General features: G+C 42.8%; 1 protein-coding gene across 2 annotated transcripts in view; it reads right to left on the bottom strand.

Moving 5' to 3' along the window:
* Positions 1-23,460, bottom strand: part of FECH (ferrochelatase) — a 39,043-nt gene extending 15,583 nt beyond the window's left edge. The window contains exons 1-7 of one of the 2 annotated variants that reach the window (XM_060761314.2): positions 23,178-23,460; positions 16,322-16,439; positions 14,655-14,774; positions 12,233-12,381; positions 6,615-6,749; positions 6,308-6,414; positions 4,596-4,694 (exon numbers count right to left, since the gene is read on the bottom strand). In XM_060761314.2, coding sequence (XP_060617297.1) covers positions 4,596-4,694; positions 6,308-6,414; positions 6,615-6,749; positions 12,233-12,381; positions 14,655-14,774; positions 16,322-16,439; positions 23,178-23,241 — 792 coding nt within the window. In that variant the 5' untranslated portion in view covers positions 23,242-23,460. Of the gene's footprint in view, positions 1-4,595; positions 4,695-6,307; positions 6,415-6,614; positions 6,750-12,232; positions 12,382-14,654; positions 14,775-16,321; positions 16,440-22,696; positions 22,781-23,177 lie in introns of those variants that run through there. The other variant, XM_060761316.2, reaches the window with a different exon arrangement.
* Positions 23,461-24,305: the final 845 nt, after the last annotated feature.

Raw genomic sequence — 24,305 nt, 5'->3', positions numbered from 1 at the left:
TGCTGTAGACAGTATTTGTTTCAAGCTGACTGACATACACGCACACGCACGCACATATATACACTGTGTGTGTGTATGCACATATATATATAGAGAGGGAGAGACACACAGAAAGAGAGAGAGTCCAGTATTCTCTTTTCTATTTCTTGCTTTTGACTATAGGACTTTTTACTGTGTTTCCTCCCTCTTAATTTTTTCTAAGTCTTCCTCTGCATTGGTATTTCTGAAAACCTTGGGGTTTTCCAAGTTTCCTTATGATGCTCTCTTGTCCACAGCTGGTCAGCGTTCAGAAAATAAATAAACTTGTAAGTAATATTAGGGAAATTTTCCAGAAGGCATTTTAAGCCAATGTTATTCTTATTGGGGATTAGTAAGAACAATATTAACTTGGATGCTCATCAGATAAAGTGTCCATCACACTTTTGAACTGCAGGCTCAACCGCTATGTAATCACTTAGGTATGTCAAAAAGATGGCACCTTGAAGACAAACCAATTTATTTTTGTGGACTACAGATGACTTCTTCGGTTGTATTTGGGCTGAAGTCCACAAAGCCTGTGCTGAAATGATACAATCGCAGAGGCCATCCAGGCCACTCCTATTCTGCAATCCAGTTCACTCCTAGTCTTCCACAATCAAAGCACTCCAAAAAGATGGCCACCCAATCTCTGTTTAAAAACTTCCAGAGAAGGAGATTCCATTACACTCCCATTGCCAAACAGCCTTGATTATTAAAAAGCTATTTCTAATGTTTAGGTGGAATCTCTTTTTCTCTAGTTTGAATCCATTGCTCTGTGTCCTAATCTCTAAAGCAGGGGTCCTCAAACTAAGGCCTGAGGGCCGGATATGGCCCTCCAAGGTCATTTACCCAGCCGTCGCTCAGGGTCAACCTAAGTCTGAAATGAGTTGAAAGCACACAACAACAACAACAACATCTCATCATCAACAACAACAACATCTCATCAGCCAATAGCAGGCCCACATTTCCCATTGAAATACTAATAAGAGTATATTTGTTAAAATTGTTCTTCATTTTAATTATTGTATCATTTTGAAGTGTTTTTTGGACTACAAATAAGATGTGTTCGTAGGAATTCATTCATGTTTTTTTTTTCCAAATTATAATCCGGTCCCCCAAAAGTTTGAAGGACTGTTGCCTGGCCCTCTGTTTAAAAAGTTTGAGGACCCCTGCTCTAAAGGATCAGAAAAGAAAGCCTGCTCCATTTTCAATACAGCAAATATTTAAACATGGCTATCACATCCTAAAGATACTTCAGGCCTCCTTTTCCTTTCCTCTTTCCATATCTAGACAAACACAGCTATCTCTTTTGAAAATTAGCTTTGTGAAACATTGCAGCTTCTTTTGCTGCTACTGAAAACCACTAGATGGCACCAAATGTACACAAATCACCAAAAGAAAACAAACAAACTAACCATGGTGTTAAATAGAGAAGAGGAAAAGGTGAGGGTATCCTATAGCAACTTGATGCCATACAGATTTTAGGAAACAGCAGGGGAGGGATAAGTTTACCTGTGGTGTTCAGACCGGCTGTTCTACTGGGGAGAAAATCCTACTGGAAAACATCTTTATAGGTTTTTCTTTTCCAAATCCCATGCTTACCCAAGGTGAATCATACCACATTCATTCAGGGGAGTAATGATCTTTTCTCTGTGGAGTGGCACCTTATTGAGAGAGCTCACACAGAGCTCCCATTGTGCTGCATGAGCTCCATCGCTGCCAGGCAATTTAGTTCAAGCAGACACCTTTTTTAAACCTTGCAGAGAACAGTCCGATCCACCTTATGCCTGCAGGCAGCCTAACTCCTCTCTGTGTCATGAGACGCCTCCATGCAAGTTACTAAATTGCCATGCCATGGGAAATGGGATGTTTCTGGCAGAAAGGTAGGCAGGGAGGTAGAACCCAAAATGCTGCAATATCAGACTAGTTCTGGGGGTGGAGCGGGGGCAGAGTTATATTTTTTGGACACCATCTCCAGGTTTCCCCAGCCTGCAAGGGATTCTAAGAGCTGCAATGTTAACCAGAGAAGTCCAAGTAACCTCTATGAAATTCTGGGAGATGAAGAATATTGTCAAGCTGGAAAATGCCCAAAGAAGGGAAATCAAGATGGCAAAAGGGCCGGAAACCAAGCCTTATGAGGAATACTTCAGGGCAGTGGTTCCCAGCCTGTGGTCCATGGACCATCCATGGTCCACAAGAACTAAAATATGGTCCATGGCCTCACCGTTACTACACCGTTGCAACGAGAGCGATTGGCCTTGTGAAACCCTTTTATAGTGCAGAGGCAACAGGGATGTTGGGAGGAAATGGGCTGACTACTCATGAAAGGCATGACAGAAAGCCTCTTGACTACTTCTCCTCCTCCTCCCTCCCCCTGAGCAGAGCCGTTCCATGTGGCATCTGGAAGCGGTGGCACCTTGGTGTCTTCGTTTTCAGGCCTGTTCCTGGAGTTATTGGGGTGCTGATTCAGAAAATTGCACTGGAGAGACCACATCAGCATTAGATTCTTAAATATGGTTTTCTGTGGGCAAGCAGATGACTACTGGATGGCATATGTTCTGTATCAGAAATTAGATCTGATGTGGTCTATCCAATGCAATTTTCTGAACCAGCACCCCAAACAACCAAGCCAAATCTAAAGTTGACCAAAATCTGATTTGTAACCCTTTTGGTACTAATGTTGGAGAATGGTCCCTGGTCAAAGTGGTCCCTGTTTAAAAAAGTGTTGGAAACCACTGCTTTTGGGAGTTGGGTATTTTATCCTGGAGAAGAGAACATAGGCATCTTTAAATATCTGAAGAGATGTTGGGCTTATCTTGGGTGGAGAAGGCTTGTTTTATGCTGATCCAGAGAATAGAATGTGAACCAGTTCATTCACTTTACAAGACAAAACATTAGGAAGAACTTTTTGACAGTAAAACCTGTTAAGACTCCTTCACTCTGACAGTGGTGGACTCTCCATCTTTAGAGGTCTTGAAACAGAATTGGTTAGCCCTCTCCCAGGAGTGAATGAATTGAGCATTTCTGTATAGTAGGGCATTGGAATGGATGGTCTTTGGGGTCCTTTCCAGCTCTATGATTCTATTAAAACATCTCATGAATTTAACTCCCTTTTAAAGGTGTCCATATTGGTGGCCAGAGTTCCAGAGTTAAACTACGAGTCATGTTAATATTGCCAGAGTATAATGAAGTTTTGTAATATGTTTTAAATGTAATTCATGTATTACCAATATAGATGCCACATAGAGTGTAATGCTGTGCTGAATTGTTTATCTTTGAGGCTGTGATTGAGTAGTCATGAGATAAGCTCTCTACTGAGTTGTGTGAGAAATTTAGGGAGTTACCCAATTGCAGCAGAAGAATCAAGCAGCTGCAAGGTCTGTTTTGACTATTAGTTTCCTGTGTGTTTCTTCCTTGCTTAGACGCTCGCTGTAATGGACGTGCTTTTGCTTTGTGCTTAGTAAACTTGAATTTGCTTGTAACCTGACGCCACCAGAGTCCATGATTTTCAGAGCTGTATCTGGTGAACCTGGCAGAGCTTCTGTGGAAAGGCATTTAAGCCTGACAAATATGACCAGAAGGTTGGTGGTTTGAATCTGCATGACATGGTGAGCTCCCACTGTTAGCCCCAACTTCTGCCAACCTGGCAGTTCGAAAACATGCAAATCTGAGTAGATCAATAGGTACTGTCTCGATGGGAAGGTAAACGGCGCTCTATACGGTCATGCCGGCCACATGGCCTAGGAGGTGTCTACAGACAAAGCTGGCTCTTCAGCTTAGATATGGAGATGAGCACTACCCCCAGAACCAGAGATGAAGGCGAAGCATTTACATTTATCTGTGTATTTGTGTTTCATTGTTTCGAGGCATTGAATGTTTGTCTTGTGTCTTTATATGCAGGAATCCGCACTGAGTCCCCTTGGGGAGATAGGGCAGAATACAAATAAAGTGTTGTTGTTGTTGTTGTTATAAATATGTGCTCCCTTTTTATCCATCCTAAATCCCCCACCATTCAAATCTAGTGGGTAACTTTATAGTCTAGTATTACGATAGGAGAAAACTCTGGAGAGCTATCCAAGGTACTGAACCTTCTGCCCAAAAGGAATTTCAGCTCCTTGGATACTTACTTCAAATGTTCTGACAGTTGAAAGCCACCACCCACTATTGACCATACTCTCCTTTTTATTATTTTACTGCTATTTTTTTGTTTTTTCTAAACATTGTGTCATGTCTCTTTTCTGAAGAAGCAACCATTGTCAATGGTCTAGATCCAAAAACATTCCTTGCATGGAAGAAAAACCAAGGGTAGCTTACTGCTTTCGTGCTTAGCAGAACAAAATGGCAAATGGATCAAACTTGAGCTATATTCTATGACACTATCAAAAACCTGAAGAAGAGCGGGAGATTTCGTAATATCACAAGCATAATACCTTTTTTTTTTTACTTTATATGCTTATTCCTGTAATATTCAGACTTCTATGGCTTCAAATGTATACAATATAAACCAATTTACTGCTCAGTCTATATGCTCCTGTAAAAAGAAAACAAACAGTTTCAGAAATGGATTGATTACTCACAGACATCGGTAGAGAGTGAGCGGAAAAAAGGATGACAACGTCTTTCCTCTTGTCGGGTGGAAACAAGGTTAGCTCCTTCTCTATGTGGTCTGCAAAGCACTAAAAAACAAAGGTAAAGAAAACAAAGGTAAAATAGCATGAGCTAAATTCAAGGTTAGCTCTACCTAAAACAGACCCATGAATGTTCCTGGACATCCTGGAAAGCATGTCCAAACGTATCTCCCTTTATGCGCTAACTACAGCTTTAAGATCTGCTGGCGAGGCCCTGCTCTCTGTCCCACCCCTATCACGAACACGATTGGTGGGAACACAGGGCCTTTTTAGTGATAGCTTCTCAGCTATAGAGTTCCCTTCTCAGGGACATCAGGCTAGCCCCATCCCTCCTGGTCTTCAGGAAAAAGCAGATATGGAATTCGACCTTAGCAGCTTGAACAATGACTATAAACTATCAATAAGTATGGAAATGAAGACTAGGCGCTTTATATGTTTACATGTTTTTAATCTATTTTATTGCTTTAGGTGCAGCAGGTTAAACAGATGAGCTGCTGAACTTGCTGACTGAAAGGTGAAAGGTCGGCGGTTTGAATCTGGAGAGCGGAGTGAGCTCCCACTATTAGCCCCAGCTTCTGCCAACCTAGTAGTTCGAAAACATGCAAATGTGAGTAGATCAATAGATACCGTTCCGGCGGGAAGGTAATGGCTCTCCATGCCATCATGCTGGCCACATGACCTTGGACGCATCTATGGACAACGCCGACTCTTCAGCTTAGAAATGGATATGCACACTAACCCTCAGAATCGGACACGACTAGACTTAATGTCAGAGGAAAACCTTTACCTATATGTTTAACTGCTTATATGTTTTTAACTGTTTTATAGTTTGATAGAGTATGTATTATTGTTATGTCTATGATACAGCATTGAATTTTTACCGGAACCTGTAAGCCGCCTTCAGTTTCCTTCGGGGTGAGAAAGGCGGGGTATAAACAAAATAAATAGATATTTGCTAGGTCTTCCAGCATGACTCAATGGTAACTTACAGGGGAAGAAAGCATAGTAGAGCCATGCTAAGGGAACTAACAAATGTCTATAGAAAGTAAACGAAACAGGCAATATGAGTTCTACAGGTGCTGGAATTTTACTGTAACTTATATTCCTTTGATTTTGCCGATCTGATCGAGACATGAACGTCCTGTCCTTTCCAATTCAAATCAGGAATATGAAAATGAAGATATGTTATTCATATAGAAAGTATACACAGACATGATGCACACTAGGTAAACTGAAGTCAGATAAACATCTCTTAGCATGGCATACAGCAAGAAAGATACCAGAACATACATCTTCTTTCTCTAATTTGGCGCTTTTCAGATGTGCTATAACACAATTGTCACCATCCACAGCTAGCATGACCACTCAAGATAGTGGTGCCAGGAATTGCAGTCCAATTGAATAACACCTCAAGTGTTGTGGGTTGTGTATGAAAGAGTAATCAAGTCAACATTAGCCATCCTTGGGTCTTCTGCAAATTCAGGATCAATGAAGAAAAATACTGGCATGTCTACTTCTTCATGAGGATTAAGTCGTTGTTCTTCAAAACAAAAGCATTGTATCTTATTGAAATATTGCCCAGCTTTTGACAAGTCTGGGTGTTTTGTCAATTAGGTTCTTTTATTTTTAAAGATGTAATTTCACTCAAGAATTTCATATACCTGAATGAGAAGGGGATGTGTCGGCCACCTGTCGATTGTGCTCCACTTCATCTTTGGTTTCTCCCCCTTTGCATTATAGTAGCGATAAATAGCATTTAAACTGCTCCCTAAGGTAAACAAAACAACAATAATATAAACTTTAACTACTGAACCAATGAGAAAAAAACCCCAAATAAAACTGCTTTTTTAAAAAAAACATAGATCGGAACTCAATTAACCACATATCACAGCCTATCAGATTGTAGAATTCTGGGTCACACCCCAGCTGCGGAGCCTGACACCTTCTATCTTGTAGAGATGAACTCACCTGTGGTGGAGCAGCTGTACTGTGGATACTGCGTGAAAGCAATAGCTCTTTGGATGCCATCTTTCTCCATCTCTTCAATGGCTTCTTCCGTCAAAGGATGGACGTAGCGAAAACCAATGTAGTACTTGTGAGGGGCTGAAAACAGAAGTAAATCCACGAAAGTAAGGGAAACAGCCCTTCCAAATGACGAACTAGAACATGCATTCTAGTGATCAAGATGAGAGATGCTGTGCCACCAAGATTAAGAGGTAAGAAGTTAGGAATATAAACCTATACCATGTATCAGGCCAGACTATCAGACAAGTAGAAAACCTGGGGCTGGCCTTACTATTAGATTGCTTTTATCTCAATGGCAAGAAGCATGTTCCAGAAGGCTTGCCTGTCCTGACATCAACATTCAAATAAGTTTCAGCTGTCAGTTGAGACGAATTTTGCAGATATCACAGAAAGGAACCACATTCCTCAGGCATCAAGAGATCTGCCTGCCAACTGACCAGAAGCACACCTGCCTTTTCTGGATTGATATTCACAGTCTATAGACCCTCACAGTCTATTACTGACAATAGATTGTGGCTTAATGCAGAAAGAGTCTTGTTATGATGATTTTTACAAGTTGACTAGCCTAATAGATGACCAGGAACCAACATACTACATACACACACAGATGTACACATGTAGATGTGCTAAGTGAAGCAGTGAGGACTTTTCCCCCTGTCATAATAAACAAAGTTAAACAAAGATGAAGGAAAAAACTCTCAAGATCTGATAAAAGCCCAACTTTCCAACTCATTCTTTGTTAACCACTGACAAACAACCAATCTGGTTCACAACATGTGCCAAGGTAATTGTTTGCTAGGCTTTCCCTTCTGCAATACTACTCGTACCAATAATATAAGTGATACACCATGGAGAGGAAGTGAAAGTGCTGGCCTGGGACTTAGCAATGAAACTCACTGGGTTAATTTGGGCCAGTTATTTGTTCTCATTCTGATCTCATAAAATGATACTTCATCTTGTTGATGGGAAGCTTCCCAACCTCAAAAACTGTGACATAGACACAAAGAACTGGAAAACCCTGACCCTTGAGCGCTCTAACTGGAGGTCAGCCGTGACCAGCAGTGCTGCAAAATTCAAAGAGGCACGAATGAAGGGGAAAAAGCCAACCTCAAAAACTGTGGCATAGATACCAAGAACTGGGAAGCCCTGGCCCTTGAGCGCTCTAACTGAAGGTCAGCTGTGACCAGCAGTGCTGCAGAATTCGAAAGGAGAAACATGCCAAGAGGAAGGCGCGTCAAGCCAACCCTGACTGGGACCATCTTCCGTCTGGAAACCGATGTCCTCACTGCGAGAGAACATGCAGGTCAAGAATAGGGCTCCACAGCCACCTACGGACACACTGCCAAGACATCACATCTGGAAGACAATCATCCTCGAGCTACGAGGGATTGACTAAGTAAAGTAATTAAGTAAGTAAAGTAAAGAATAAGAGGTACAGGAATATTTGAAACAGAAGCAAAGAATAGCTAAACATTTCCAGTGACTCACTCTAAGAATGATGCCAGTAAGACAACTTCTTTTGATTTTAATCACAGGGAAAGGAAAACTGAGACAAGCCATCCATTCTTAAACAGATCTCAAAAGCGAAAAGGGTCCAAGCTCGTCTCTCTTCAGTAGCAAAACACATTAGCATGCAGCCACAGTAGAAGATGCCTCTGTGCCGTAATGGGAGACCAAGTTAAGATGCAAAGGATGTACAAATAGATAGAGACAGGGCGGCTTTCGCTTGGGAAACCACATTGTGAAATAAGAGGGAGTGATGAGGTCTGACAAGAGCAGATAACACTCCCTAAAACCATTAACTTAGTGCTCCGGAGTCCTCAGCCCCTTAACAAGCTTCATTTTATTTTATTTTAAAGAGAGAGATACTGATGTGCCTGCCAATGTAAGGGAACATTTGAAACCTTTCTTTCAGGGCCGTCACAGTTTGCTCCCATACACATGCCAGTCCCATCCTTATGGTTCTACACACCAAAGGGCACAATGAAATTAAAACAAGGGTGGTGTTCAGGATATTTTCAACATACGGATTGTGGTTTTAAACCAGCCCAGGCTCATTACAAAAGGCAATAATGGTTTTTAAGGTGGAAGAGAGTAGAAAAAGACAAAGACTGCATTCCAGGTCGATAGATTCAATCCAGGAAGCCACAGCCCAGAGTTTGCAAAAAGGCAAAAAGGCGTCTTGGTGATTTCTCAATTAACAACAAAATAATGAGAAAATGCATATGGGTTGTCGAAGGCTTTCGTGGCCAGAATCACTGGGATGCACTGGAGTTTTCTGGGCTGAATAGCCATGTTCCAAAAGCATTCTCCTCTGACGTTTCACCCACAACTATGGCAGTCATCCTCAGAGGTTGAGGGGTCTGTTGGAAACTAGGCAACTGCTAGGTTGACTATTGCTAACTTATGCAACTTGCATTGGAAAGGTTTCCATTTGGATGGGACACTCCTTTGCTTCTTGCAGAGAAACAGCTGCCAGCTACACCCATCAGTTAACGGGTTCCTCCCTGGAATTTATGGCAGATAAGGAAGGAGTAACGGCTTGCTAGATAATTACCCCAAGCCACTGCATGTGTGTGTGTGTGTGTGCTTGTGCTTGTGCATGGTCATTTTGTAGCTTCTTCAACCTGCAGCCCTCCAGGTGTTTTGGACTCAGTTCTCAGAATTCCCCTGACCATTGAACAAGTTGGCTAGGACTTGGAGGTCCAAGCACCTGAAGCGCCACGGGTTGAAGAGGCCTGGTCTCAAGCATTTCAGGTGGCAAAGCGTGGAAAATGTCACTGACAGAGCAGAAATTCAAAATTTACTTTGAAGCTGAAAAAAATATGAAGCACTGGAAACTAGACTAATCTAATTTCCCAGATATTCTCAGTTATGGATGGCTTTCATTAGAAAGAAGTGAAATGTCTTTGCCCCATCCAAATAGTTTTCATTTTATCAGCAACAATCCTCCTTTCCATGGAGCCAAACAAATGAAGAGCTGACTAACCCACATGCATTTGGGTGGCTGTGAGTTTTCCGGGCTGTATGGCCATGTTCCAGAAGCATTCTCTCCTGACATTTCACCCACATCTATGGCAGGCATCCTCAGAGGTTGAGGGGTCTGTTGGAAACTAGGCAAGTGAAGTTTATATATCTGTGGAAGGTCCAGGGTGGGAGAAAGAACTATCTGCTTGAGGCAGGTGTGAATGTTGCAAATGGCCACATTGATTAGCATGCAATGACCTTGCAACCAACGAAGGACTTCCCCCAGTTAGCAACCAGCCAGGCTTTGAAGCTGCAAGTCTATTAAATGCCAATCAAAGTGGCCAATTGCAACATTCACACTTGCCTCAAGAAGACAAGAGTTCTTTCTCCCACCCTGGACCTTCCACAGATATATAAACTTCACTTGCCTAGTTTCCAACAGACCCCTCAACCTCTGAGGATGCCTGCCATAGATGTGGGTGAAATGTCAGGAGAGAATGCTTCTGGAACATGGCCATACAGCCCGGAAAACTCACAGCAACCTGATCCTTGTGTCGTTTGCCTCGACTCCTTAGCAGATGCAAGACACTGCAGGTAGTGAAATGTCTGACATGAGTGATAATCACTCCACAGGTTACATTTTGTATTGCTGGTTTCTCTGTTAGATGACACTTAAAAGTGTGAACGAGGGCAAGAGAGGCTTCCCTTTTGGACACAACGTTCTTTGTGCATAAATGGAGGAGATACTCAAAATCATATTCCAGCAATCATCTCTTTCCCACAGAAACAAACATAGATAGATTGCACTAATTAAGTTGGACACCTATACTTAATACTAGTGTTAGTAATATTAATACTTATTTATTTATTATTTATTCCCAGCATTTCTACCCCGTCCTTCTCAACCCCCAAAGGGACACTCAGGATGGCTTATATTTGGCACAATTTGATGCCATTAAATATAACTAAGCAATATATCAACAATTAAAATAATAAATATAACATTAATTAAAACAATAAAAACAGTATTAACCGCCATATCACCATTCCAGTCAAATTCCATATCCAAAGCACTATTTATGCCTGCTGTCCAAAAGCCTGGTCCCAGAACCACGACTTCAATTTCTTCCTAAAAGACAGGAGGGATGAAACCAGTCTTACCTTGTTGGAAAGCGAGTTCCACAGGCAGGGGGCTACAGCCGAGAAGGCCCTGTCTCTCATCCCCACCAGACATATTTGCGATGTTGGCGGGAGCAAGAGCAGGGTCTCCCCGGATTATCTTAAACTGCAAGGTGAGACGTAGAGGGAGATGCATTCGGACAAGTAAGCTGGGCCAGAACCGTTTAGAGCAGCGGTCCTCAAACTTTTTAAACAGAGGGCCAGGTCACAGTCCCTCAAACTGTTGGAGGGCCGGATTATAATTTGAAAAAAACTTGAATGAATTCCTATGCACACTGCACATATCTTATTTGTAGTGCAAAAAACACTTTAAAACAATACAATAATTAAAATGAAGAACAATTTTAACAAATATAAGGATATTAGTATTACAATGAGAAGTGTGGGCCTGATGAGAAAGGATTGTTGTTGTTGTTTTGCTTTCAAGTCATTTCAGACTTAGATTGACCCTGAGCAAGGGCCGGGTAAATGACCTTGGAGGGTCGTATCCAGCCCCCGGGCCTTAGTTTGAGGACCCCTGGTTTAGAGCTTTATAGGTCAAAACCAGCACTTTGAATTGAGTTCGGAAGTGGATTGGCAGCCAGTGGAGCCGACACAACAAGGGGGTGGTGTGCTCCCTGTATGTCGCTCCAGTTAGTAATCTGGCTGCAGCCCGTTGGACTAGTTGAAGCTTCTGAACAGTCTTCAATGGCAGCCCCACGTAGAGTGTGTTGCAGTAATCTATTCAGGATGTAACAAGAGCGTGGACCACTGTTGCCAGATCAGACTACCCAAGGTACGGGCACAGCTGCTGCACAAGTTTTAACTGTGCAAATGCTCCCCTGGCCACCACCAAAACCTGGGATTCCAGGCTCAGCGATGAATCCAGGATCACTCCCTTAGTAGTGAAGGGAGGACAATCTAGGTGCAAAGTGTTTTTCCCCATCCTGTAGGAACATAGCTGTGCAATGAATCAAAGGGAAAAAAATCTATGAAATGTTAAAACGTGTAGCCAGAGTCTCCTACAGTGTGTATTTTGGAAGCCCCTGATAATGATTGTGTGTTTTAAATGATTGCCCCCAAACACCTGAAACTGAAATCAAGCTCAGTCTGAAAAACCTGCAACACATAACACAGTGTCTTCTATTCAAATTAGGGCACAACTACGCTGTAGAATCAACGCCGTTTGATAACACTTTAACTGCCATGGGCCAAGCAAGTGGAATAATGGGAATTGTAGTTTTATAAGGTCTTTTACATTATCTGCCGAACAGTGCTGTTACTTCAACAAATTATAAATCCCGTGTAGTTGTCACCAAGAAGGTGGTAACATCAGTGAATCTCTTCCCCAAGAAAAGGTCACTCAAACACAATAAAAACAGCAACATAACACAAATGAAAGAACTAGAACAACAAAGGAGAAAATGACAAAATACCAGAATGAGGAGACATTTCGTCCAACAGCTTCACCATGCCTTCTCCCTGAGTAGCTGTCCACTTCTTAATTGGTGATCCTCCACCAATTTGACTATATTGTTCCTGGATTTTTGGAGTCCGCCGCTTTGCAATAAAAGGCGCCAGCTTACTGAAATATTGAGTGACATCAGTTAGTAAAGGCAATACAGTCTTACATTTCCTTCCTTTGCCAGCTTAAAAAAGCCTAAATAACTGTAAACAGAACTCTCTGTTGCTGGGCATGTAGCCTTTCTAAATTCAACTGCTAGCCCCAACACATCAATTGTCAAATGGTTAAGTGACATTTACAACAGTCTCGTTGCTTTAGTAATTCTTCTCCAATTGGGATCATCAGATTGATTTAGGCCACTGTTCATGAAGAGATGGATCAGCTACAATTGTCATATTACAGTGCCACAAATCCTGACAGCTAATTAGCATATTATATAAATTATTATAATTATTCACAATATGTGTTGCACATTGTTTTTTGTCAGGGACATGAGAGAAGCCTCCCACAAGGATGATAAAACATCAAGACATCCGGGCGTCCCCTGGGCAATGTCCTTGCAGACGGCCAATTCTCTCACACCAGAAGCGACTTGCAATTTCTCAAGTCGCTCTTGACACGACAAAAAAAAAAAGTTTTTTGTTACCACTGTGTTTCATCCTTGCTCTTATTTCCTATTTTCCTAACTAGTCTTCTGAGAGAACAAGTACAATAATGTTCACAGAGCTGGACTTGAAACAGAAATGTACGTTCAAATTCTTATTTGAACTTGAAAGTTATCATATGCCCTTGGACTACCATTATATCACAGCAAACATACCTTATAGGGCAGTGGTTCCCAACCTGTGGTCCACGGACCACCAGTGGTCTGCAAGAACTAAAATATGGTCTGCAGCCTTACCATTACTACACCGTTGCAACAAGAGTGACTGGTCTCGCGAAACCCTCTTATAGTGTCAAGTCTTTTTAAATATGGTTTTCTGAGGGTGAGCAGATGGTGACGACTGGATGGCATATGTTCTGTATCAGAAACTAGAGCTGATGTGGTCTATCTAATGCAATTTTCTGAATCAGCACCCCAAATAACCAAATCAAATCTAAAGTTGGCCAAAAACTGATTCGTAACCCCTTGGGTACTTATGTTGGAGAGTGGTCCCTGGTCAAAGTAGTCTTTGGTCAAATGGTCCATGGTAAAGTGGTCCCTGGTCAAAAAAAGGTTGGGAACTACTGTTCTAGGGCTTCTCTTTTTCCACTCATCCTCAACCAAATCCAAAAAGAAAGTCATCTCTGCATGATACCACTCCACCTTGAATAAAGTGTGTATTCATGTGACCCTCTGATACTAAAGAAGGAAACAAGGAGCTCAGCTGGGATATTTATCCCACTTCAATTTGCTATTTTCTTGGTTTTCTGGGATGATTGCAATCCCTAGGATTACTCAAAGGCATTGGCCGACTGGAACAAGACACCAAAGGTCTTACACCAGAAAACTAAATTCATAATACCCAAAGATAGCTAAGTTCCTAATTGCTGGGGTAACTGCATTAGCAGAGAAAGCATTACTATGCTGATATTTGGCATCCATAACCGAAAATCCCACATGAAAAGTAAAAATACACTGAAACTAATTTGTTGCCCTATCCCAGCACCCTAGATCTTGGTGTCCATCTAACCTTGGCCTGCTTCATTATTCCAAAAGTGTTAGCCTCATCCTGGGACTAACAGGATACCAACTTGCTGTGTTTATAACAAAAGCATTTAATACAACAGACAATTCACTAGAGGTTGTGTATCCTGTCACATTCATAACGTTGAGATTGTAAAGTCACACATCATATCCTTCTCAGTGGTGGCCCCTCTGCTATGGAACGCCCTCCCTAGGGATATCAGATCGGCCCCCCACCTTCCTAACATTTCGAAAAAAAGTTAAAACCTGGCTTTTTGAGCAAGCTTTACCAAATGCAGTGTATCAGATAAACTCTGATCTTCAGTACAACTGGACAATGCTATTGGGTAATGATTTTAGTAATGAGACGCTGAGGATTTGTACTTCTATTAGTTTTATTTTATTTTATCAAATGTTATTTATGCTAAATGTTTTAATTGTTTTATGTTATTGTAGGCATCAAATTGTGCCATTTGCAAACTACCCTGAGTCACCCTCGGGCTGAGAAAGGCGGTATATTAATATGGTTAATAAATAATAATAAATAAATATCCTTCTATCCAAGATCTCAGCCTGTTGTTTCTAAGTCAGCCCGGCTTCACATTTGGGACTAAATGGGTGCCAGCTCACAGTTTTTAAAACAGAAGCATTTAATGCAAAAGACAAAGAGCAAGCAATTACAGCATATCTTCTGCTAAAAATAAAATATACAGCAATCATTCCTTACTTCTGGATGGGAAGCGTCATTAGGTCTCTATCGAGAAAAAGTCTTAGCAGGAAGTCATGGACATCTCCTAAAGTCTCTGGCCCTCCCATGTTTAACATCAAGATCCCTGTTTTAGGTTTCCTATAGAAAGGAGAGAAAGATTAGTATTATTCAGCCCAAATACCCTGAAGGCACCAGAGCCCATCTGTTCTTGGAAGCTAAGCAGGATTATTGAAAACCAGGTGTGGGAGGCTATATTTCAGAAGAAGGAAACAGCAAAACTACTTCTCATTACTCCTTGGCTAAAAAAAAATCTTATGAAATGTCTGACATTGCCATTTCAACAGGTGAATTGAATGCACAAGGACACATACGCACAATAACAAAGAGCGTTTGTGTTCTCTGCGCTTAATATCATGTGAGCAGCCATCTCTATGTCTGAGATCAAATACTGAGGCAAAGGATGTGAGTTGGATTACCACCAGTCCATCCCCTCTTATTTTTTATTAGAAACTTCCTAACAGCTAAAGATATCAGAAGCTAACGAGTCTACAATGACTCCTTGGAAAAGCCTTTTCAATTATATCTGGTGGAATATCAGATTGCTAATATGCCCATCAGAAACTGTACCACTGTATAATGCCTGCTAGCTGTGCCTATCAAACTCACTTAGGAACTATTCAGGACTGACCTCACTCTTAGCTTCCCTAGATTCAGAGTTTCTGAATTCTAAGTTTGTGTTTTCTTTACCACGTTCTATTCAGTGGATCAAAAATTTGGTTCATGGGCTTGATATAAATAAAATGGCACCTGCATACAAAAAAAAAGGGGTTAAACCAGAACTGAAGACTGACAGATCACAGGTTCGAATCCGGGGAGAGCGAAGATGAGCTCCCTCTATCAGCTCCAGCTCCCCTTGCGGGGACATGAGAGAAGCTTCCCATAAGGATGGTAAAACATCAAAAAACATCCGGGTGTCCCCTGGGCAACGTCCTTGCAGACAGCCAATTCTCTCACACCAGAAGCAATTTGCAGTTTCTCACTCCTGACATGAAAAAAAAGCTTACAATAGAATTGTGTTGTTGGAAGACTTTCATAGCTGGGATCATGGAGTTGTTTTGAGTTTTTCAAGCTATATAGCCATGTTTCAGTGGCATTCTCTCCTGGTGCTTCACCTGCATCTGTGGCTGGCATCTATATATACACTCCACTTGCTTCACTGTCAACAGAACCTCTGAAGATGCAGGCAAAATATCAGGAGAGAATGTCGCTGGAAAAATGGCCATACAGCCTGAAAAACTCACAGCAACCTTCTAACCATAGAATTGTTTGGAGGACCTAGCAAATTCCTAGAGAAAACATCCCCCTCACCCCAAAGCCATGGATGTGGGTACCAAAGTTTTGGGTGTCTTACGGTACTTACTTAATCTATGCAGGCTAAGAAGTATAAGAATGGTAACCCATGGAAATGAAAGCTAGAAGCCTTGTCAGCAGGCTAACTGCCCTCCCTGCAGACTCCAAAGCCACCTATCAAACAAGGAACAGACTCCGTAGCCATCCCAATTGGAAGATTTGGATGTTGTTGTCCCCTCCAATAGTATATTTTCCAAGTTCTGGCTAGAGTATGCCCATACATATACATGCTGTGATTTGTGCACAGTTGAACATCCACTGAGGGATAATCCCACCTCTTTTCAGGTTGGACCTGAGGCTTTGTTGTTTCGGCCCGGACTGCTGTTGCTGCCGTCGACTGACATCTCCAAATGAGCTGAACTCTCGCCCGACTGCAGCTCCTGCCTTTTGCAACTGAACAGCAAAAAGAAAACACAGAAAATCACAGGTAATTCATTACCTGACTATGGACTTTATATTTGATTTTAGGAAAATAAATGGCCTAAATACTATAACAACACCAAATCCTCTTTTCTGATCCGGCAAGCTAAGCAGGAATCAGCTTTGGATGGGAGAAGTGTTCTCTCAGGTAAAAAAACAATAGCAATTTCTTTATTCACATTTTTCACTTTCACAGGAGTCCTGTGCTCCTAGGTCCAGTGAATGTTGAGAATTGAGTGTATTATTATTATTATTATTATTATTATTATTTGATAAACAACAAGATTACTACATAGCAAACAAGATCACTATGCTGGATTTTGGATTCGATCCCAAGTGTCTAGGACTGTGTGATGTATCGGCAAATAATGCGTGCAGATTCGGGTAGAGTGGCCTTATGCTGGATTTCATATCACAAAATCACAAGTTGAACAGTTCCCAAGTGTTTACGTCTGTGTGATATTATTATTATTGTTGTTGTTGTTGTTGTTTGAAACACAACAAGATGAGTGCATAGCAGACAAGATCACTCTGCTGGCTGTTGTACTGGATCACACATCAGACACATTCCAAGTGTCTAGGACTGTGTGATGTATTGGCGAATAATGTGTGCAGATCCCAGTAAGGTGGCCTTCTGCAGCTGGCAGATGGTAATTTTGTCAGTGCCGATTGTGTTTAAATGTAGGCCAAGGTCTTTAGGCACTGCACCCAGTGTGCCGATCACCACTGGGACCACCTTTACTGGCTTGTGCCAGAGTCTTTGCAGTTCGGTCTTTAAATTCTCATATTGTGTTGGCTTTTCCAGTTGTTTCTCTTCAATCCTGTTGTCACCCGGGATTGCAACATCGACAATCCATACTTCGTTTTTAACACGATTGTGAGGTCAGGAGTATTGTGCTCCAAAATTCTGTCTGTCTGAATTTGGAATTATTATTATTATTATTATTATTATTATTATTATTATATCCCACTGGGCTCCCAGTACTGTGATTCAAGACTGCTAATGACATATTAGAACAATGTTAAGTTAAAAACCATACAAATAAAAGTATAAATATAAGAATTAAAAATAACTGAACACTGTATATAAGCAGTAGACATTAAAAGGCATTAAAATTAGTTGTATGCAACCCCTTTAAAATCTAATACCAGAACAGCATTAAAAGCCCAACCTTTGTCAATATGCAAAAGCCATGGGTAAAAAAAGTTTTGACCTTCTGCCAGAAAGAGAGAAAAGACAGAGCCACTCTGATCTCTCCAGGGCCAGAGTTCAAATATCTGGGAGCAGATTCCCAAATTCCTACCAATGAGCCTGAGAAAGTGGCAAAACAGAGAGAAAGTCTTCTTCAGGTGATCTTAAGAGTTCTACTAGGCTTGTACAAAGAAATATGATCTTTCAAATAACCTTTATAGGTCAAAACTAGCACTCCGGTTTGGGCTTGGAAATAAGACAGGCAGCCAAAGTAGCTGTTGCAACAGGGTTGCATGCTCCATATAACCAGAACTAGTTAACAGGCTGAGGGCACTTCTTTGGGTCAACTGAAGTTCCTCGGCACTTTTCATAGAGCACATTGAAGTTATCCAAATGGGATTTAACCAAGCATTGTATCACTGTGGGCAAATCCAATTTCTCCAAGGAATGGCACAGTTGGCACACAGCACTCCCAGTCACTGCTGAAGCTCGAGCTTCCAGGCTCAAAGCTGATTCCAGAAGTATCCCCAAAATTGAGAACCTATTTACTTATTTATTTCATTTATATACCGCTTTTTTCTACCCCAAGGGGGACTCAAAGCAGTTCACAACAAAATTAATGGCAAAATTCAAAGCCTCGCAAAGTATAAAACACAACATATAACTAAAATAGCATATAATAATAGTTTAAATTCAGTGAACTACAAAATATCCAACATAAACATAAACATGATGACAAAAGTTTGCTAGCAGATTACTTGAATGATTAGGAATAGTTATGCAAATTATGTTATTTGGCAGACTTTTTTGAAAATGAACAAAATCTGCACATCTATACTAGGGAAACTAAGGAAAATATTGGTTACTAATGGCAAAATTACTACACTGAAAAAAGTGTTCTAGGGAAAGCGTTAAGAATAAGGATCTGACATGTTTCCCATTGACTTCAAACTTTTCATAATAATAATAATAATAATAATAATAATATAAGACTCTGGTACAAGCCAGTAAAGGTAGTCCCAGTAGTGATCGGCACACTGGGTGCAGTGCCTGAAGACCTTGGCCTGCACTTAAACACAATCGGCACTGACAAAATTACCATCTGCCAGCTGCAAAAGGCCACCTTACTGGGATCTGCACGCATTATTCGCCAATACATCACACAGTCCTAGACATTTGGGAAGTGTCCGACATGCGATCCAATACAACAGCCAGCAAAGTGACCTTGTTTACTATGGACTCATCTTGTTGTGTTTCAAATAATAATAATATAATAATATTGGGAAGTGTTCGACTTGTGATTTTGTGATATGAAATCCAACATATATATCTCGTTTGGTGTGTCATACTGTGTTTTTGTGTCAGTAAAATAATAATAATAATAAATAACCTACATTTTCAGGGGGAGCATAGCCCCATCCGACACAGACCAAATCTCTCTACTTCTGTCATATCTGGACTAAGTTTCAGTTGGTCATCCAGGTCAATAAAACTGCCAGGCACCAGTTCAGCACAAGAACAGCTTCCTTGTAACTGGGTGGAAAGGCAGTAACAGAGTGGGATAAGATCAGCAAATTGGTGACACTTGACCCGAAAACTCCGGACAACCTCCCCGGACATGAGAAGGTGTCATTTCAGATGGTAATCATGGGACATTTCAGACTGTAATCTTGTATTGTGAAAAGAGCTGTGACTGAGTTATTGCTATTATAAAATGCAGATTGAGCATCCATTATTCAGGAAACTAAAATCCCAAACATTGCAAAATTCAAAACTGATCACATAGGTGCCTGGGAGAGTGACAACTTTGCACAAACTTTGTTTCATGCATGGAAGTTTTTAAAATATTGTGTAGAATCGACTTTCAGGATATGTGAAGAAAGTGTACAAGGAACATGAAATAATTTTGTGTTTAGACTTGGGTCCCATCTTCAATATATTCTATTATGTATGTGCATGTAATACAAAATGTTTTAAAAAATGAAATATGGAACATTTCTGGCCCCAAGCATTTTGGATAATGGATACTTAAGCTGTAATAATATTTAGATGAACATATTAACCCTAAAATTGGAGCTCCCAGTGGCGCAATGGGTTCAAATCCAGGGAGCAGCGTGAGCTCCCATCTGTCAGCTCCAGCTTCTCATGCGGGGACATGAGAGAAGCCTCCCACAGGATGGTAAAACATCTGGTCGTCCCTGGGCAACGTCCTTGCAGACAGCCAATTCTCTCACACCAGAAGCGACTTGCAGTCTCTCAAGTCGCTCCTGACATGAAGAAGAAAAAAAACTAAAATTGTGGAATAGTACTAAATTTACTATTTTTAATACTGTAAAACACATAGCTACTTATTTGAAATAGAGGAAAAGGCACCCAAGATATGACAATAAGAAAATTCAAAACGTTGCCTGCTATTATGCAACAGCAGGTGGTCCCAATGAAGTTGATGCCAATCTCGTTTGAAACAAACTTTGCAAACTGTTTTAACCAGTAGGCTGTTAGGAATTGTGGGAGTTGAAGTCCAAAACACCTGGAGGGCCCAAGTTAGAATCACAGAGTTGGAAGGCCTTGTGGGCCATTCAGTCCAACTCTATTCAGTCCAACCACATTCAAAGCACCCCTGATAGATGGCCATCCAGCCTCTGCTTAAAACCCTCCACAGAAGGCGCCTCCACCACACTCTGGGGCAGAGAGTTCCACTGCTGAACAGCTCTCACAGTCAGGAAGTTCTTCCTAATGTTCAGGTGGAATCTCCTTTCCTGTAATTTGAAGCCATTATTCTGTGTCCTAGTCTTCAGGGAAGCAGAAAACACAACCGCTCCCTCCTTCCTATGACTTTCCCTCATATATTTATACATGGCCCTCATCATGTCTCCTCTCAACCTTTGTCAGGTGAAACATGCCCAGCTCTTTAAGTCACTCCTCATAGGGTTTGTTCTCCAGTCCCTTGATCTTTGCCCATTTCTGCTAAAAAGCCATGGCTCAACATTGTCACGCCACAGCATTGAGGCATGGCTTTAGAGGGGTGTCAAGCTGCATTCATTCTACAAGATCGTGGCAGCAACATGAGTGGGAAGCTACCTCCTCCTCCTCCTCCTTATCCCAAACTGCAGGGGCAGTTAGTGGATCTCATGGAGAGGAAATGATATATTATGAAGATCATAGTGGCAATTCTTCCTTGGTTAGAATAAAGCCTGGAATATTGTGTCCAATTCTGGGCACCACAACTGAAGAGAGATATTGACAAGCTGGAATGTGTCCAGAGGAGGGCGACTCAAATGATCAAGGGTCTGGAGAACAAGCCCTATGAGGAGCGGCTTAAGGAGCTGGGCATGTTTAGCATGAAGAAGAGAAGGCTGAGAGGAGACATGATAGCCACGTATAAATACGTGAGAGGAAGTCATAGGGAGGAGGGAGCAAGCTTGTTTTCTGCTGCCCTGGAGACTGTGAGAAAGATCTTGGTGTCTTCATGGGGAACAAGTTAAACATGAGCCAACAATGTCATGTGGCGGCAAAAAAAAAAGCCAGTGTCTTGATCCTTGTTTTCTGCTTCCCTGGAGACTAGGACCCGGAGCAATGGCTTCAAACTACAGAAAAGGATATTCCACCTGAACCTTAGAACTTCCTGACTGTGAGAGCCGTTCAGCTGTGGAACTATCTGCCCTGGAGTTTGGTGGTGGCTCCTCCTTTGGAGAGGCTGGGTGGCCATCTGTCGAACGCTTGAGTTGTAAGGGACCCCAATGGCCATCCAGTCCAACCTGACTCCTGCCAGGCAGGAAGACACAATGCAAGCCCTCCAAACAGGTGGCCACACAACTCTGCTTGATGATGGTAATAATAACAATAATAATAATGGAACCCTGGAGTTGGAAGGGACCCCAATGGCCATCCAGTCTGCCCCGGAGTGTGGTGGAGGCTCCTCCTTTGGAGGCCTTTAAGCAGAGGCTGGGTGGCCATCTGTCGAACCCTTGAGTTGTAAGTGACCCCAATGGCCATTCAGTCCAACCCGACTTCTTCCAGGAAGTAAGACACAATACAACCCCTCCCAACAGGTGGCCACACAACTCTGCTTGATGATGATAATAATAACAATAATAATAATGGAACCCTGGAGTTGTAAGGGACCCCAATGGCCATCCAGTCTGGCCCGGAGTGTAGTGGAGGCTCCTTCTTTGGAGGATTTTAAGCAGAGGCTGGGTGGCCATCTGTTGAACCCTTGAGTTGTAAGGGACCCCAATGGCCATCCAGTCCAACCCCACTCCTCCCAGGCAGGAAGACACAATGTAAGTCCTCCCAACAGGTGGCCACACAACTCTGCTTGATGATGATAATAACAATAGTAATAATGGAACCCTTGAGTTGGAAGGGTCCCCGATGGCCATCCAGTCTGTCCCGGAGTGTGGTGGAGGCTCCTCCTTTGGAGGCTTTTAAACAGAGGCTGGGTGGCCATCTCTTGAGGGTGCTTTGAATGCAATTTTCCTACTTCTTGGCAGGGAGTTGGACTGGATGGCCCACGAGGTCTCTTCCAACTTTTCTATGATTCTGCCCCGGAGTATGATGGAGGCTCCTTCTTTGGAAGCTTTTAAGCAGAGGCTGGGTGGCCATCTGTCGAGGGTGCTTTGAATGCAATTTTCCTGCTTTTTGGCAGGGGGTTGGACTGGATGGCACATGAGGTCTCTTCCAACTCTTTGATTCTATGATTTATAGTGCTGCCTTGCATTCAATACAACCAGACTCCTTTTTCCTTGTCATGGAATCATAGAATCAAAGAGACATGCACTAGAAGTGGAAAAGGGAGATATCACCAAAGACGAATTCAAACAAATAACCAACACCTTGTCCAAGGCTTTCAGGGCCGGAATCACTGGGTTGTTGTGAGTTTTCCGGGCTGTATGGCCATGTTTGGGAAGCATTCTCTCCTGACGTTTCGCAGGCATCCTCAGAGGCGAATGCTTCTGGAACTTGGCCGCACAGCCCGGAATATTCATAGCAGCCTTCACCAAATAGTTGAGAAGTTTGACAAAAGCCACCCACCCACCTTTTGCAAAGTCTTTGATTTCTATTTTTTTCCGATTTTGGAGTTATATAAAACTGGGGGAACCAGTTCCTTCCCAGGGCTGTTTTCGAACCAAGGCAGGCTGCCAGAAAGCCCTTATGTAACACAAACTGGGTGCAAGGGTTTGCACAAAAATAAGGTTTGCATAACGCTGGCTTCCGGCTCCTCTGGCCCTCCCACCTCCCGGGAAGGAAACCCCACGACAGAGGAGATGTCAAGCCCCCTGCCTCCCCCCCCCCCCCCCACCATTGCAAAAGCATCCTCCCCCTCCTTTTGCAAACACAAACCCTGGTCTGGCTCCCATGCCCAGCTAGGAAAGGATCTGGAGGGGGTTTAAAGGGATGCATCCCTTCCTGCCCCGCTTCTTCTCCAAGGAGGGGTGTCCACAAAGCGAACCCCCCAAGATCTGACCCTGGGTATTGATTGCAACAGCCCCCCCAGCCTCCCACCCTGATCCACTTACATGGGCTCCAGGCACGGTTTGCAGCTCGGAAGGCAGCAGCCATGTTTGTGCAAACTAAATGCATTCCCTTACTTTGCAGCAACCCGCGTGGCACGGTTCCTTCCTCCCTCCTCGCATCCCTTGCCTTCCCACGCCTCTTTCTTTCTGCAAGGAGGAGGAGGAATCGCCACTCGCAACGTGTGACCTTGCCTGCAACCAGCCAAGAAAGGGGCGGGGAGGGGGCAGGAGGAAAACCCGGAGCTGGGAGTGCAACCGGGCAGGATGGGAGGGACCGCCCCCTTGGTGCTCTTCCAGAAGACAAAGGAAAGGGGCGTCACGTCTGGATGTGTTGGCTCGTGTTGCCCGCCGGAGGAGGGGCTCAATGCCTTTCAGCATGACAAGTGAACGAAAGACTTGCACTTTCAGTTACAGTAGCATTTGTTGTTATTGCTATGTGCCTGCAAAGGTGTGCAATTTGACCCCACTTTAACTGGCATGGTTCCATGCAGAAGAATTCAGGAATCTGTAGCTCTGTAGCAGGCATGGGCCAACTTGGGCCCTCTAAGAAGGTTGAAGATCACCCCGCCTGTGCTTGTCTTCCTTTTTGGTGTCGGTGAACTACAGCTCCCAGAATTACAACAAAAAACCCACCACCACCCCCCCCCCCCCAACCCCAGCAGTATTCAATGTGGGCCATGTAGGTAGTGTGCCAAGTTTGGTGCAGATCCATTGTGGGCTGGGTTCAGAGTGCTCTTTGGTTGTTGGTGAACTATATGGAACATTTGTGTCAGATCCATCAATGTTTGAGTCTGCAGTGCTCTTTAGGTGTAGGTGAACTTTGTTGTTCATTCGTTCAGTCGTCTCCGACTCTTCGTGACCTCATGGACCAGCCCACGCCAGAGCTCCCTGTCGGCCATCACCACCCCCAGCTCCTTCAAGGTCAGTCCAGTCACGTCAAGGATGCCATCCATCCATCTTGCCCTTGGTCGGCCCCTCTTTTGCCTTCCACTTTCCCCAGCATCATTGTCTTCTCTAGGCTTTCCTGTCTCCTCATGATGTGGCCAAAGTACTTCAACTTTGTCTCTAGTATCCTTCCCTCCAATGAGCAGTCGGGCTTTATTTCCTGGAGGATGGACTGGTTGGATCTTC

This window comes from Anolis sagrei, chromosome 2 (assembly GCF_037176765.1).
Source record: "Anolis sagrei isolate rAnoSag1 chromosome 2, rAnoSag1.mat, whole genome shotgun sequence".
Lineage (NCBI taxonomy): Eukaryota > Metazoa > Chordata > Lepidosauria > Squamata > Dactyloidae > Anolis > Anolis sagrei.
Note: the sequence above shows the minus strand (reverse complement) of the source record. Positions and strands in the feature narration are given on the sequence as shown.